The sequence below is a fragment of the Drosophila virilis genome, chromosome 3 (assembly GCF_030788295.1).
Source record: "Drosophila virilis strain 15010-1051.87 chromosome 3, Dvir_AGI_RSII-ME, whole genome shotgun sequence".
Lineage (NCBI taxonomy): Eukaryota > Metazoa > Arthropoda > Insecta > Diptera > Drosophilidae > Drosophila > Drosophila virilis.
This window is the reverse complement of record NC_091545.1, coordinates 18,742,267-18,756,338: the sequence shown is the minus strand read 5'-3', so window position 1 is coordinate 18,756,338 and position 14,072 is coordinate 18,742,267. Positions and strand designations below refer to the sequence as shown.

The 14,072-nt window shown below is 37.3% G+C and overlaps 2 protein-coding genes across 2 annotated transcripts; one reads left to right on the top strand and one right to left on the bottom strand.

Annotated features, from left to right (window-relative positions):
- The first annotated feature begins 543 nt into the window (after nucleotides 1–543).
- On the top strand, nucleotides 544–9,879 carry Gbs-70E (Glycogen binding subunit 70E). The gene is made up of 6 exons (XM_002047841.4): nucleotides 544–1,094; nucleotides 1,342–1,513; nucleotides 3,739–4,107; nucleotides 8,409–8,615; nucleotides 8,676–8,988; nucleotides 9,047–9,879. The coding sequence occupies exons 2-6, from the start codon at nucleotides 1,422–1,424 to the stop codon at nucleotides 9,221–9,223; spliced, it is 1,158 nt and encodes a 385-aa protein (XP_002047877.1). The 5' UTR covers nucleotides 544–1,094; nucleotides 1,342–1,421; the 3' UTR covers nucleotides 9,224–9,879.
- A 1,738-nt stretch (nucleotides 9,880–11,617) lies between these two features.
- On the bottom strand, nucleotides 11,618–13,851 carry Mpcp2 (Mitochondrial phosphate carrier protein 2). The gene is made up of 4 exons (XM_002047840.4): nucleotides 13,736–13,851; nucleotides 13,006–13,463; nucleotides 12,603–12,943; nucleotides 11,618–12,536 (listed from the first exon to the last, which is right to left on the bottom strand). The coding sequence occupies exons 2-4, from the start codon at nucleotides 13,405–13,407 to the stop codon at nucleotides 12,191–12,193; spliced, it is 1,089 nt and encodes a 362-aa protein (XP_002047876.1). The 5' UTR covers nucleotides 13,408–13,463; nucleotides 13,736–13,851; the 3' UTR covers nucleotides 11,618–12,190.
- Nucleotides 13,852–14,072: the final 221 nt, after the last annotated feature.

The window sequence follows — 14,072 nt, the reverse complement described above, 5'->3', positions numbered from 1 at the left end:
AATAAAAAGGATGCAATAAATAAATAGCATACAAAATCAGCTGGTTCGAGTCGTAGACATAGAAGATGATCGCATAGAAAGTTGTTTGGCAAAACATAAAATATATGTGCGAATACTACTTGTACGACTATTCGCATTTATTAATAAAACGAATTCCCAAAATGAGCGCACGCGCTAACGATCGTACGCTGATCATGTCCATCCAGCCTGACACATTAAGTGACTTTGGCTCTGAGGCGCCATCTAAACCTAACGAAAATCGCAACTAAACCAGACGAACTTAACTAAACTGAATGCCAACAACAACTATCGCTGCACTATCATTAAAATGCAGCCGCACTCAGCGTACAGGGAGTGCGGGGCAGAGAGTGGATGTGAGAGAGAGCGAGAGAGAGAGAGAGTGCGAGCGCCTTCCAGACCAAACGACGATCGTACTGTAACGCCGCTCTCTGGGTTCGTGCGGACTGCGGCTGATGGTGGCCTGAGTGGTTGGTTGGGTTAGCGGTTGGCAGTCTTGACGGCGAGTTGCTGTAGCAGCGACAGTTTATTCGTCTCTGAGTCGTCGAGGCGAACGGTACTCACAGCCGGATTGCAACAGGCAACAACAAAACGCGATGCGGTCCTAATTATTCGTGTCGTTAAAGCAAAATACTAAAAATAACATCAAATCATATATAACCACAAAAGAAGAAAAGAAAAAAAAAAACGCGCGAATTTTTATTTGTAAAAGAAAAAGGAATATAAATCAATAATATTAAATTATTGTTAATTCGTTTTGCTGCTCGTCGTTTTGTTTTGTGCGGTGCTGCCAAAAAAAAAATTGTGTGTGCTTGTGCTTAAAATTTAAATATTAATTTTTACACAACAAATTTCATTGTCTGACGCGCGTTGCCAAGCCCCACGAACATCGCGCGTGATGCACATATGAAAGAAAATCTCTAAGAAAGTTGGGCAAAATATAAATAAATAAAGTGATACCAGTAAAGTTCCTTAATACACAGAGATTCAAAGATAGAAACGAAGAGAATAAGGCGAGCAAGAAAGAGAGAAAGAGCTAAGACGAGAAACACAACAAAGTCATTTACCCACAAACGGTAAGTTTCTTAGCAAAAGCTAATATTCAACTCAAAAATAAACGTAAACAAAATGTATATGCATATGTATAAATATTGTTTTTTATAATAATTTTCCATTACAATCAATAATTCGAATCATTTTATAAACATTTGCACTCAAGCATTTTGTTTATAGTTAATTCCAATTAAAATAATTTACGCTTCGCTTAAGTTCAAACCATTTTGCTCACTTTATCAATATTGTTTTCTTCTTCCAATTTTACAGGCCCTGCTGCTGCTAATTACAACAGCAACATCAATCGTAGTTCCTTGTTAGAGATCTATAGAGAAACGACAGCCTATAAAATGATTTCACACAGTCCACCCATATTCAGTCACAGTCCACCCGTTAGTTTCCTAGCGGACTACATGAGCGGACATCAGCGTCAAACATTAAAGTAAGTTTGAAAATCATTTTTGAATACTACAAGCCCAAATTGGGGGCAGTGAATCTACTCAATACCAATTGAATTTAATTGAATATGCGACTTTCGGCAACGAATCAAAATTCAATTGTTTTTAATTATATATTTTATTATTCCTTTATTTATTGACTTTATTTTTCGTGAAGAGACTAGCTTAAACTCAAATTAATTCCTTTGAATACTTTGAATACTTTCTCCAACTTCAAGCTTAAGTCACGTCTTAAGCATGCTTATCGAAAAAATAGAAGAAATTCTGGAATTTCTCTTATCATTCGATAGCTAAACGTATTTTCTGATATACTCCTAAAACAAAACAAGTTCTTTTTATAATGCTCGCTAAAGAAGTGCTGATTAATTATATTATTGCACTTATCGTGAATAATTGTTTATAAATCATGTTATATAATGAATAGGTAAAAGTCTGATATCAATTATGACATCGATAACGACTGTTAAAACAAAAGACAATGAAATAACAGCCAATATCTTGGTTAGTTGTATTCGAGACATTTATTATTGAAATACATATTTTATAGCTTACAAGTCGGAACTTAAGAAAACAATATCAGTGCTATTTATTTTCGATTCTCACAATTTCAAGTCATAAACTTAAGACATTACGAAACACACTCCATATGTAGGTTAATTCGAAAAAATATTATACAAGCAAAGCAGAAGGCAATTCCATTATATGTTTATTGTAAATATCCATGTTTGCCTGTCACTCTCTGACTGTTAGTGGGATAAATATTGATATAAGTTTTATTATTGCGGCAGATTTAAAGGGGTTAAGGGCTACGATGCTTATAGCAGTATGTTGATATGCACACACATTTGCACATGTGCACAACAATAAGGCACACACTAAAAATATGTCTAAATGGCTCTGGTTGACAACAGAATTTGAAGGCATTCAAGATCAAGGCGTTCGAATAATCAAAACAAACTTTTGCAAAGTCTTTGAGAGCGGCTACCCGGACGGGGGTCTCTTTTGCCGGACACGAGCGCGAGTACGGCAAATGACGCTGACGGCGACAAATTTGCGCGTGGCGCTTGAAAAATGAAGCAAATTTTTCGGTTTGGGGGCAATATTAATAAGGTACGTTGTGGGTCTCGGTGTCTGCTCGAGGTCTGTTGACGCAATTGATATAAATCATGCCCGGATCATCGTGTGTGAGGTTTATTTGCAGCTTTAGTGCATTAATCAAAAAACATTGGAATATGTATAACACAACAAGTTGAAACTAAAAATACATTTCTTTATTATAGACTTAGCAAAACAAAAATTTCAAAATTATTACTTCAAATAAGCATAGGTATAAATAAAAATAGAAATTATACTAAAATATTTGGCCAGCTATAAAAAACGCTAAATTCACGTGATTTAAATACTATCCACACGTTTAATATTAACAACAAATTTGGTTACTTGACATTTTGGAACTTTTTCGTTGTTTTGGTTCTTGAACTTGTCATTCTTAAGCACTAAATAACTTGGGACTCTTTAAAGAGCTAGGCAAATAGATTTCCCCTATAGTTTTTGCGTTAGCCCAATAAATGATGGGGGAAAAAAGTGGGCTTATCAGACATTGACTTTATAGTTTTCCTGTGCCTGTGTCTAGCCAAAAACAACAATTTTTGATATGAATCAGCAAAATAGAAAAATTGCAAACAGTTGTTCTCTGTCTCTGTCTCATGGTCTTTCCAAAAATAGTACGCCATGATGAATCACAATTGTGAGAGAGACCCAAAAAATTGTGAATACATAAATACAAATACCCATCCCATGGCGTACTATTCAAATCAAGTGCAGAGGTCGTGCGTAATAGATTCAACAAGTTCTGCGCTTATCAATGCCAGAAGCCTGGCGCTATTTCTTTATAGATAGTATAGCGCCCTGCACATAATACGGCAGCCGAACAATGCCATGCCGAGTACATGCCGCGTATTATCTCACAGAAATAAAAGACAGACCCAGAATAATGACAACCTTATCAGGCTGATAAAAAGAAAGTAAACGTGAGCGCCGCATGGCCCCTCGTACGATTGCTTTCATAATGCGCAGATTATTTAAGAGCCATACCAAAATGTGGCACATACTATATACAATATATATACTATATATTATGTAGAAGAAGAAATCTATTATATGCGCGTACATACTGATGAGAGATTCTCAATCTTTGGCCTGCTTACAGCTACAATGACGAACCCAATACCATAGCCTCGCGTTATTGCCGTCCTCAAGCGGTAACTCTGGCCTCCAAAGCGATGGTCAACAACGCATCCAATGCTGCCCAGGGTCAGCATCTGCCCGCCAAGACTGGTGGCACGCCCCTTGGCGTTGGCAGTCGCTCCGGCCGCAGCTATTTGGAGCGCATGGTCTCTGCCCCGCTGCTGCAAACACAGCCCAAATCGTGCCTCAGCCGCAAATCCTGCCTGCACAAGAGCAACCAAAGCTTCAGCATCGCCTCCACGGATGCTGCACCCACGGAGCATGACGATGTGACAGACAGCAGCAACAACAGCAGCAGCGATTCAAACGGATTTGCTACCTGCGAGCAAAGGTAAGCTGGCGGGGGTGGGGTACTTGCATAAGTGTAATCCGAGTGGTTCGCAACAAACCGCTATCAATTTGACGTCAGTCAGAGGTGGCACTGGCGCCGCCGTCATTTGGTGACCACAGCCACAAATTGAACTAAATATGGTGTGGTTGAGTGGGTCTGAGGTGTGGGATTGATTAAAAGTGAAATCCAATAGGTTAAATAGAAAGCGAATGTATCTAAAACGATTGATAAAATTTAAGAAAATCAACTTCAGAAACTTCCCATTTTCGGTGCATTTGAACCAAATTTGGCCAGATATCAAAAAAAAAAAACAGCTACACATCCAAATCGAAACATTTCCTTTGGCAGTCGTTAAGTTTTTCTAGACGTCATAGCGAACACATGTCACGGGGGTAGACGTAAAAAATAGTATAGCGTGTATATAAAATTGCATGAGCCAAACAAAAACAAATACGTATAATAAATTTATATATGTGTATACATTTTTTTTTTTTATATATTGAAAGAGCCAGTTTAAGAATCTGACCATTTCTCCATCGCCACGCTACATAAGCTATATGTGCCTTATATTCTTAAAATGTTTTTATAATTTGTTTATCTTATCTACGAAATAAGTATTTGCATAAGCTCGAGCTGCTCACCAGATTTGTTTGCTTGATTCCTTTGTTCGCTGCACTTGAATTTGGCATTTTAAAAAATGCCTTAGAATATAAAATGGAAAGTGCAGCCAGACAAGACAGCAGAGATCTGTGCGAGTGCACATTATAAATACACTATTTTTGGTTAAGCAATGTCTAGACGAGGCTATCCACCATCTGATATCGCCTAAAAGCGATTGCGATATACGTTTAAAACACACACACGCACACACCCATAGCTATTTTCAATGTAAACCAGACACACACTATTTCGTAAGACGATGTGCATGTGTGTGTGTGTGTGTGTGTGAGTGTGCCTGCGGTTGCGTATTGCATTATTTCTGTTTACAACTGCACGACGAGGCAATACCCTGTCAAAATGATGTTTACATATATCTACATTATAAATTTGTTAAATCGTATAATTCTCGAGATAATACTCTAACTTCTACGATTTCTGACGTGTCTAGGTCAACTCAGCTCTTTGGCAAGATAAGGCTTCGGAATTTGTACAACTACACCATTGTGTGTACCCTTTTTGAGACCCTTTTAAATGTGATCACGGGTCACGAATTCAATTTCCATTCGATCTACATATCTTACTACTGAATTTTCTTAAGAGAAATATAAGTATTGGTTAGATATTTAGAGAAAAACTTAATTGTTTACTTATAGCACGCTGTACCTGTCTCCCATCTCAAGTAACTCAACTGTTTGTTAACGAAATAACTTCAAACTTACAGAATAACTATCCAGAGCTGTAAGAATATTAAATACTTCGGGATTTGCAAACCTTGACTTTCAGAGAGTGTAAATTCTAGTATTAACAATTGCTAAAAAGTACATTTTTGAGAATTCTTCTCATTTTCCGTTAATTTTTGTCAGCAATTAAGCTGTCATTTGTCAATCACAATCTGACTTCCTGCCTTGTAGTATATGTATGTCACCAAAGCATGTCAAACTCTTAATAATTACCCACAAGCCGACAAGATCCCAGACAGCGTACCAGGTCACGCCAAGGCCACTAAATAGACGCCAGAATTTTCAAACTTAGCATGTGATAATTGTGCTGTGTCGTTTTTTGTCGGTTATATATATGAAAAAATTATATATATATTAAAAAATGCAAAGCCAAGTCAACCCGATGTATAAATAAATACACATACATAATATATAAATTACATATGCATGTAAAAGCTACATATTCGGTGAATATTTATAGACAGATTGTGCATGCGCCCATCACGTGTAGAGATGTGCTTGGAAGCTGTAAAGATTTCTTAATGTTGTCGCACTCAAAACCGAAATCTGTACACTTTTTATTTTATATTTATATTGTAATACTGGGGCACACACATATGAGTTGTGAGCATGTGAGTTGGACTAATGTCGGCAAATGTGGCCCACGCACAATATTGGGGTCTAATATTGTGTCTGTGTGCTTTGCAAACTTTGTGTTATTTGCGAACGGAGACTATAAAGACGGAACCACCTTGTCAAAATTAAGAGATTAAAGACAATTAAAGACACGCACAAGGCTGTCTGTAAAGGTTGCCAAACTGGCCGTCATTCAAAAAACTTTGACAAGGTCAAGGCGCATGAGAACATATAGGTACTAGACCTAAGGATTGTTGACTCTAGTCTTACGATAGGAAATAAAAGTCTATAAAGATTACAGCCATAAATAAACATATGTAGCCAATCAATTCGTGCGTTAAAGTGCTTTTGTAATCCCTTTTCGAAACTTGTTTCTTTCACACAATTATGTGCACTGCATATTAAATATACACGTGTAAATTATGGGCCTGTTAATTTTGTGTGCCTGCCTTTAAACCGGACCCATACGCCATATGCCATATATATTTGTTTTCGGTTAATGCACATACATATGTGCATATATTTAAATGAGTGCAGTCAAGAAATTAAGAAAAAGAAACAGAAAACATGAAACTTGTTTCGACACTTCCTGGCCTATAAAGGCCCGAATGCTGGAACAAGCCGCCAAATGCATGGAAAACTGAAAAACTATGTAAATTTGATCTGCGACAGCCTCATAGCCACAAATTCAACAGTTGACACAAGCAACATTCGAGCGCAGGAAAACGCGTACAAAACGAGACCTGATCTGGGCCGCACACACGATCGGACGATCGCCAGATTGTCGTATGAAAAAAAAAAAAAAAACAAAAAAAACGTAGAAACCTGTTAAAGAAAATGCAGCGTCGATTGCACACGCCTTCAACGCGTGATCATCGGCAACCAGCCAGCCAGTCAGCCAGTCAGCCGGCTGTTTGATATTGGCGTCGGGCTAATAAACTGAGCCAACTTAGCAAATAGCCACAATTGTTGGCCACTTTTATAGTAGAAAGTACACACACACACAGTCAAAACATATTCTTCCCATATAACTCAATTGCTCTCTGTGTTTGCTATTCATTAAATTATAAAATATTGAGAAAATAATTGTTTCTCGCCATATTATATGAAATGTGTTTCCTCACGTCAGCCAATTTCTTTTAATTCTATGGGGCCTGTCGCCACATATAGCTGACTTGAATCAACTGCTATATTATTATTTCTTTTTCCTACCTTTTTATTGTGAACCAAGAAAATAAAACAAGCCCCTAACAAATTGCTTGATAAACTTTAATCTTATCATTTCGATAGACATGCATTTTTTTCCATATGAGTCTCTATTGATATTTATATATAGAACAGTTGTATAACTCTACATCTAGTCTACATTCCTGAAATGTTGTTGGATATATATTGATATTTACTATAAGACTTTAAGGCTTTTTGAAAAGGGCGTGTTTTATTTACATTCGAAAATCGTTAAAAATCTTTCGAGTGAAAGAAAATAAATAAATCAAGCAAATACATACTAGAAAGTAGACACGTTCAAGAGTCTCTCTCTCTCTCTCTCACTCTACCTCTCTCTGTGTCCCCCCGGCCACAAATCATCGGGCATATATTATATTTTGGCCTGAAATGAAAATGGTACGTGGATACCGAAATAGCACAAAAAAGATACAAACATTTTGCTCCCACTCTGTTGGGGTATATGCGCCCCCAAAAATGAATGTGACGCAAAAATCCAAAATATTTCTATATGTGCAAAAAATGTCTCTATATCTATATCCTCGCGAAGAACGCAAAAATTGTTAATAGTTATGTACACAAGGCTGTCAGTTGGTATAAACTTAAATGACTTTTGGTTTAAATGGGGAAAGAAACAAATGTTTAAATGCCAATTTACTGGCAATGGGTGGCGACAGCTTCCGATTAGTGTCGTTGCCTGCCAGGGCGGATCAAAATGTAACCAAAATTCCTCAATTGACTTTTTCTATTCAATTTATTTTTGTCAAATTTCAACATCGATTTGCTAAAAATAAAACATATAAAAATGCAATGGCGCAGTTTCATAAATGAAATACAAATAACAAAACCATAAACTTAAAGCTAGCATATAAAAATCCTAAATGATACTTGACTTTGTGACAATTGCATAAAGACAGGGGGTCCAAGACACGAGAACTGATAAGGCCAGGTTCAAGGCCAAAATGCAGTCTATTTGTTGCGCCACCTTTCAATTAGTGCAACATTTAAGAACAATTCATCTATACTCATTCTCTTATTTTTCTCTCTCGATCTCTTTTGCAGTCGTTTGCGCAAAAAGCATGTGATCTTTGCAGATGATGAGGGTTTATCGCTGACAGAGGTGCGCGTCATGTCGGAGCCCTCGAATGTGCCACCCTACTGGAGCATGAAGTTCTTGGAACAAATTACACAAGGACTGGTCAGTCCGCATCCGCCAGATCAGTGGACTGTGGACTTTAAGCAGCCAGCATCCGATTATTTGACATTTAGGTAGGTTACAAACTATTTGCAATTAAAAAACACAAAATTAATCCAAATATCTGTGAACAGGCAAAAGATTGAAAGTGACTTTGTCTCACTGGAGAATGTCATTGTCAAGGATGAGGAATCGATTGTCGTTGGCACCATCAAGGTTCGGAATATTGATTTTCAAAAGGAAGTCATTGTGCGCGTCACCTGGGACGATTGGAAAAGCCAACAGGACATATTTTGTACATTTGCCAGGGCCTATGGTCCTGCCACCTGTGCACACGTTGTCTTCGATACATTCTCATTTAAGATCACGCTGCCCCCATCTTCCAAGCGTTTGGAGTTCTGCATATGCTATCGTACAAATGAAAACGAATTCTGGGACAATAATGATGTGAGTTGCCGCAATTGAAACCTGATTATTCAAATTATAACTTGAATTCTCTTTGCAGGGCAAAAACTATACCATCAGCAAACGTTCTCCCTTCTACTACAACGCCCTGTCGCCCTATGATAAGGGTCAAACCCGTAACTCCAGCCAGCAAATGCGATCCACCTTAACCGATGCACTTGCCAAAGTCCAACAGCAGACTAACGGGACTCAAGAGTCCAATACACCATATTGGTAGAATATATGTTATATGAATATAGAATTGAAGAAGGTCAAGCTAACTGTATAGCTAAACAGATCTGTGGCTGGACAATCGGATATTGGGATCGATTCAGATCCTTCCGCGTGTACACTACCAAGTGGAATTGATTTCCATCTGAATCAAACAGCAACCCATCCTAGAATTGGCTCTGAGCAATGCAAAAATTATGAAATGGATTATGGGGTGTGGATGGGGAACTCATAATTTTTACCATACCGTCAATAAACAGACGAACAGACTTTAATTTTTTTTTAGACCAGATTTTGGTACAAATTCAAAAGGTGCCATCGACTTGAGGGTTTCTCTACGTACAATCAAACAGAAACTACTTTTACCTCTAAGCAAAATTGAGTTTTATAAAAACTAGCTCATTTCAAATTCAAGATCATATCCTTATACCCATATACATATCCCTAAAATGTTTCGTAGTATGTTTGATTGTGCAATGATATCAATATCAATTTTTTATTTTGTGTATTTTATGTCTGCCTGTGTGATTGTCTACCATATAACTGATATTAGTTTAAAAAACAAAACAACGCAAACTAAAATAAATGCAAAAAACAAACGAAAAACAAAAAAAAAAAAAAAAAACAACAACTGCAAGAACATAACAAAAACTACAAACGAAAGCGTGCATTATCCTAGCAAACCATTGTTTCGAAATTGTCTTTATATGCAAATAAAGAAACAGAAGTAAATCAAATTCTAACGAATATATGAAAATTTAGTTATTAAGTTTTGCATGGAACATTTTATAGGACTTTTTTTTGTTAATTATTATTTTGGTTATTTGAAACTCTAAGACTGAAATGGCTTGTTATGGAGAAACACGTCCTGAAATACAAAATAATACCATACAAAACAAATATATATATATATACATATAATAGAAAACATCACATTAAATAAAAGCTCTATGTCTCTAATTGTTTGTATGCGTCTGAACCCGACTTTGAAACTTAGCCTTAAGCGATTTGTACATAGAATACATATATAGATAATTCATAAACCAGAAAATTGCCTGTAAAATACATTTATACATTACCTATGCGTTTAGTTTTGTAAGATTTAGCTTTAGTGCTTAGAGGTTATTTATTTTTAAGAGCCTTCCCCCCCGCTTCTCAGTAGCCGGCGAGAAAACTAATTTTCTTATCCAAAACTTAATGATTTATTTAGTTTTTAACAGATGCCAATTGCAACCCAACATGTACGCAGTGAAATTATGTTACAACGAGCCAATATGTTACATTATTTTTCTCACCGCTCATAAATATAAATTTAAAATATATATATACATAATTTTGTGAAAACGTTCTTTGTTTTTTTTGTATAATTTAATGCAACTTTAAATATAACTTTTCCATTGGCTACCATTTTTTGCTATCTCCCACTTTGGAAAATGGCAAATAGGAAAAATCGATATAACTAAATTAAATTGTCCGTTCAATTTCTTGTTTACGAAATGCCCGTTGTACCGAAAGTATTGCTAGCCATACATACTTTCATATACAAAAAGTGGGCTAGAGTTGACCTGTACCCCAAAATTGACATCATCCAAATATGGTTGGATGAATGCAATGATTGGGGCTCCAGTTATTTATGCTCTGAGGCTTGGTCTTCCTCAAAAGTTTTTCATCATTAGCTTAGTCATATAAACACACAATAAAAACTAGCTTGATTTATGGCATAAATCAGATTGGTAAACTAGAAAATAATTTGGAGTTCCTAGCTCGAAATTTAAAAAGGCTCCGTAAGAATAGCAGAGTTCATTTAACTTGAAATTCGATTAAAATTTGGCAAAGATCCGTCATGCGAACCAATGGCCGAAAATTAATATATGATAGGAATATGGAAAAGTCATTTATTATAAAACAAGTCTGCTGAGTTAAAAAGTTAAAATGCAGAAGTCACCGAATTCCGTAGATAGATTACGGAAATCACAGCACGCTCACTACGGCCACAGTTAATCGCAAAGACCCACTATCTAGGTAATTAGTTTAAGCGCTTTATTGTAGTCTAACGTATTAACGTGGTTTTTATTAACATTTCTAACCTTTATTTATTTTTGTAACATGTGGATATTTGGCAGTACAATTATGGAAGCAAATCTTACTAACTTAGATGACATAAAATCTTTAGGATGGAATCGCTATTTATTGTATTTTCGAAAAGCAATTGCCATAAACGAAACGAGGAATCAATTGTGTTGAGGTCACAGGTTATCTAATATTATAATCGACTTTAGACATTAAAAGTGTAGGTATAGCATAGTATATGGTAGCTGCGTTTCGTTTATGCAATTCACAAGTGCAAAACGCGCCGCTGATAAACCAGTTAGCCCTCAATCCAAAATCAAAGTCAAATGAATACTGTCTCAATTTAATAATTTAGTTTATTCAGTGTTTGGGAATTTTTCTAAGCGGCATTTAAGTGTCGTATCATATCTATTACTTATTATATTCTCATCCCTACAATTCGACACTTATCATTGAAGTTGGAGAAACAACATACAAATAGACTTTTCAGTGTAAACTAAGACATTTATATGCATACATACGGCTATCGTCGTATACATACAAATTTAATTTTAATAGAATGGAATACATCAAGTTAAGAAAAGATTAGTTAAGAATGTATATTGTTTAGAACAGTTTGAAGAATGTATAAGTAGTTAGAAGCTACCTTGGAATGGCTATGAACCGAAATCTATGCGTGTAACGTTAGAACAGGTAAAATTAGTTGACACAAGTCGAAAACAATAGATATTTAAAAGCAAATTTGGTATGTTCGTTTCGCCAGTTCATGTATGCTACTAATGGGTGTTGTCGTTCCGTTTCTTGCTATTTGCTTGATCTTCACTTTGCGTTAGACTTAATTTAGATGTTTTTCATTTTGTTTGCATTGTTCTTATTTTTTTTTTTTCAATTTCGTGAGAGCCATTTACTTGCTCTTCTCCTTGGCCTTCAGACTGGCGGGCATCTCTGGTGGTGGTGGGCGAGGAATGCCCAAAGCAACCTTGACACCATCATAAATGAACCATTGTAGGGCAGTGAGTGTACCGATCATGATGATACGAGGCGTCAATCCATTCCACATGCCCATGAAGCCGAGAGACTTGACAATGCCTACAGCGCTAGCACCCTTGGTCTGGTTCAGCTTGGAGACAACCACATCAGCGGGATGCGAGACAACGGCGCAGAAGACGCCAGCAATGTAACCAGCGGCAAAGGTCACAATCAATTGCTCGCCCTTGCTGCATTCAGTACGTGGCTTGGGTACCACATATCTGTTAAGTAACAAATATCATACACGTGAGAAATTAAAACAAACGAGTGAATATTGGTTAACTCACTTATAGAGCAGCTCCACGGTGCGCTCGAAGCATGCAAACTTCATCATGGTGTACGGAATTTGACGCATCCACAATGGCACCAAACCCTTGTAGAAGGCTGACATGCCCTCCTCGCTATACATCTTGGGCACTGCCTCACGGAATGTGTTAGCATATCCGGGAACAGTTTGAATCTTAACCTTGGCTGCCTCAAATGGCGCCAGCGCAATATCGGCAAAGACTTCAGCGGAAGCCGAAGCAGCAAGATACACATAGGTACGGTACAAATACGCCTTTTCCTCGCCAAGGATGTCGGCATACTTAACTTTGAACACCTCATACAAACCGAACTTGCACAGACCCTGAAAGAACATAATGCGAGGTCACGTTTATGAAGAATTATTGGGCTTACGCAAGCACCCACCTGAGCGGAATAACCAATCAGAGTTGGGAACCAACCCTTGGCTAGGCCTCGAACGCCCTCCTCAGCTACGGTGATCTTGAAGCCATGGATAAGATTCTTATACTTGGCGGGATCCACCTGCAGACGGCACTTGACCAAATCCAACGGGACCACAAAGGTGTGCGTGGTACCACAGCTCAAAATACCGCCGATACCGCACAGAGCAAAATATTTGGCGCTGCCAAACTCACAGGAATCGTTCTGAGATGTTGCTGCAGCTGCGATTTCACGTCCAACTACTGGGCCACCCACACCAACTGCTGGCACACTCTCCACAGCAGACTGGCCGTCATCGCAGCGGACTGGAGTAAACGGCGATCTAAATGGTGAATTCCTGGCGGCTTGAAAGAATGACGAGAACATTTTGTTGGATTTTTTCTTGGTTTTTTTTTTTGGTGGTGTCTACTATTGTATTTGAACTGCAAAGACAGCAAGAAAATGTAAAATTAGCCAAGTTCGTTATAATTAAATCAGCTGCTGCGGGATTCGCAATTTTTCACTGCGCCCGTCGTTCACTTTTGTAGGTTACATAATATTGTGCAGTTTCAGTGTGAGCGAATTTTCACTGTCAGCAGAAAATACTCACATGTACCGAAGTGAAACAAAAATTTAAAAATAATTTTTATATCTATTTGAACATGTGATTAGTTTCTCTTATGCAATTAAAATAACATAATATTTTCTCACTTACGTTATTGCCGACTTTGGCGTGGCGAGGAATTCGATTCAAAGAATGAGTTTCAGTGTGGCCGCAAGCGGCAACCGCAAGAATACTTAATAATTGCCAAGCAGAAATACCAAACTCCGAAAGTTGAAAAACATTGACCTCAAAGTATAGATATATGTATATATATAGCTGGGGTTATTTAAAATAGTCCTATCTAAATTTTCATATTTTAAAAGAAAAGTATCGTCCATCTGATAAACTGCGCTGTGCTTTCCTACTGAGCAATCCGCAGAATTCCGAATCTAATATGTACCGAACCAAACAAGCTACAACAATATATGATTGCCATTAGAAATGTTGG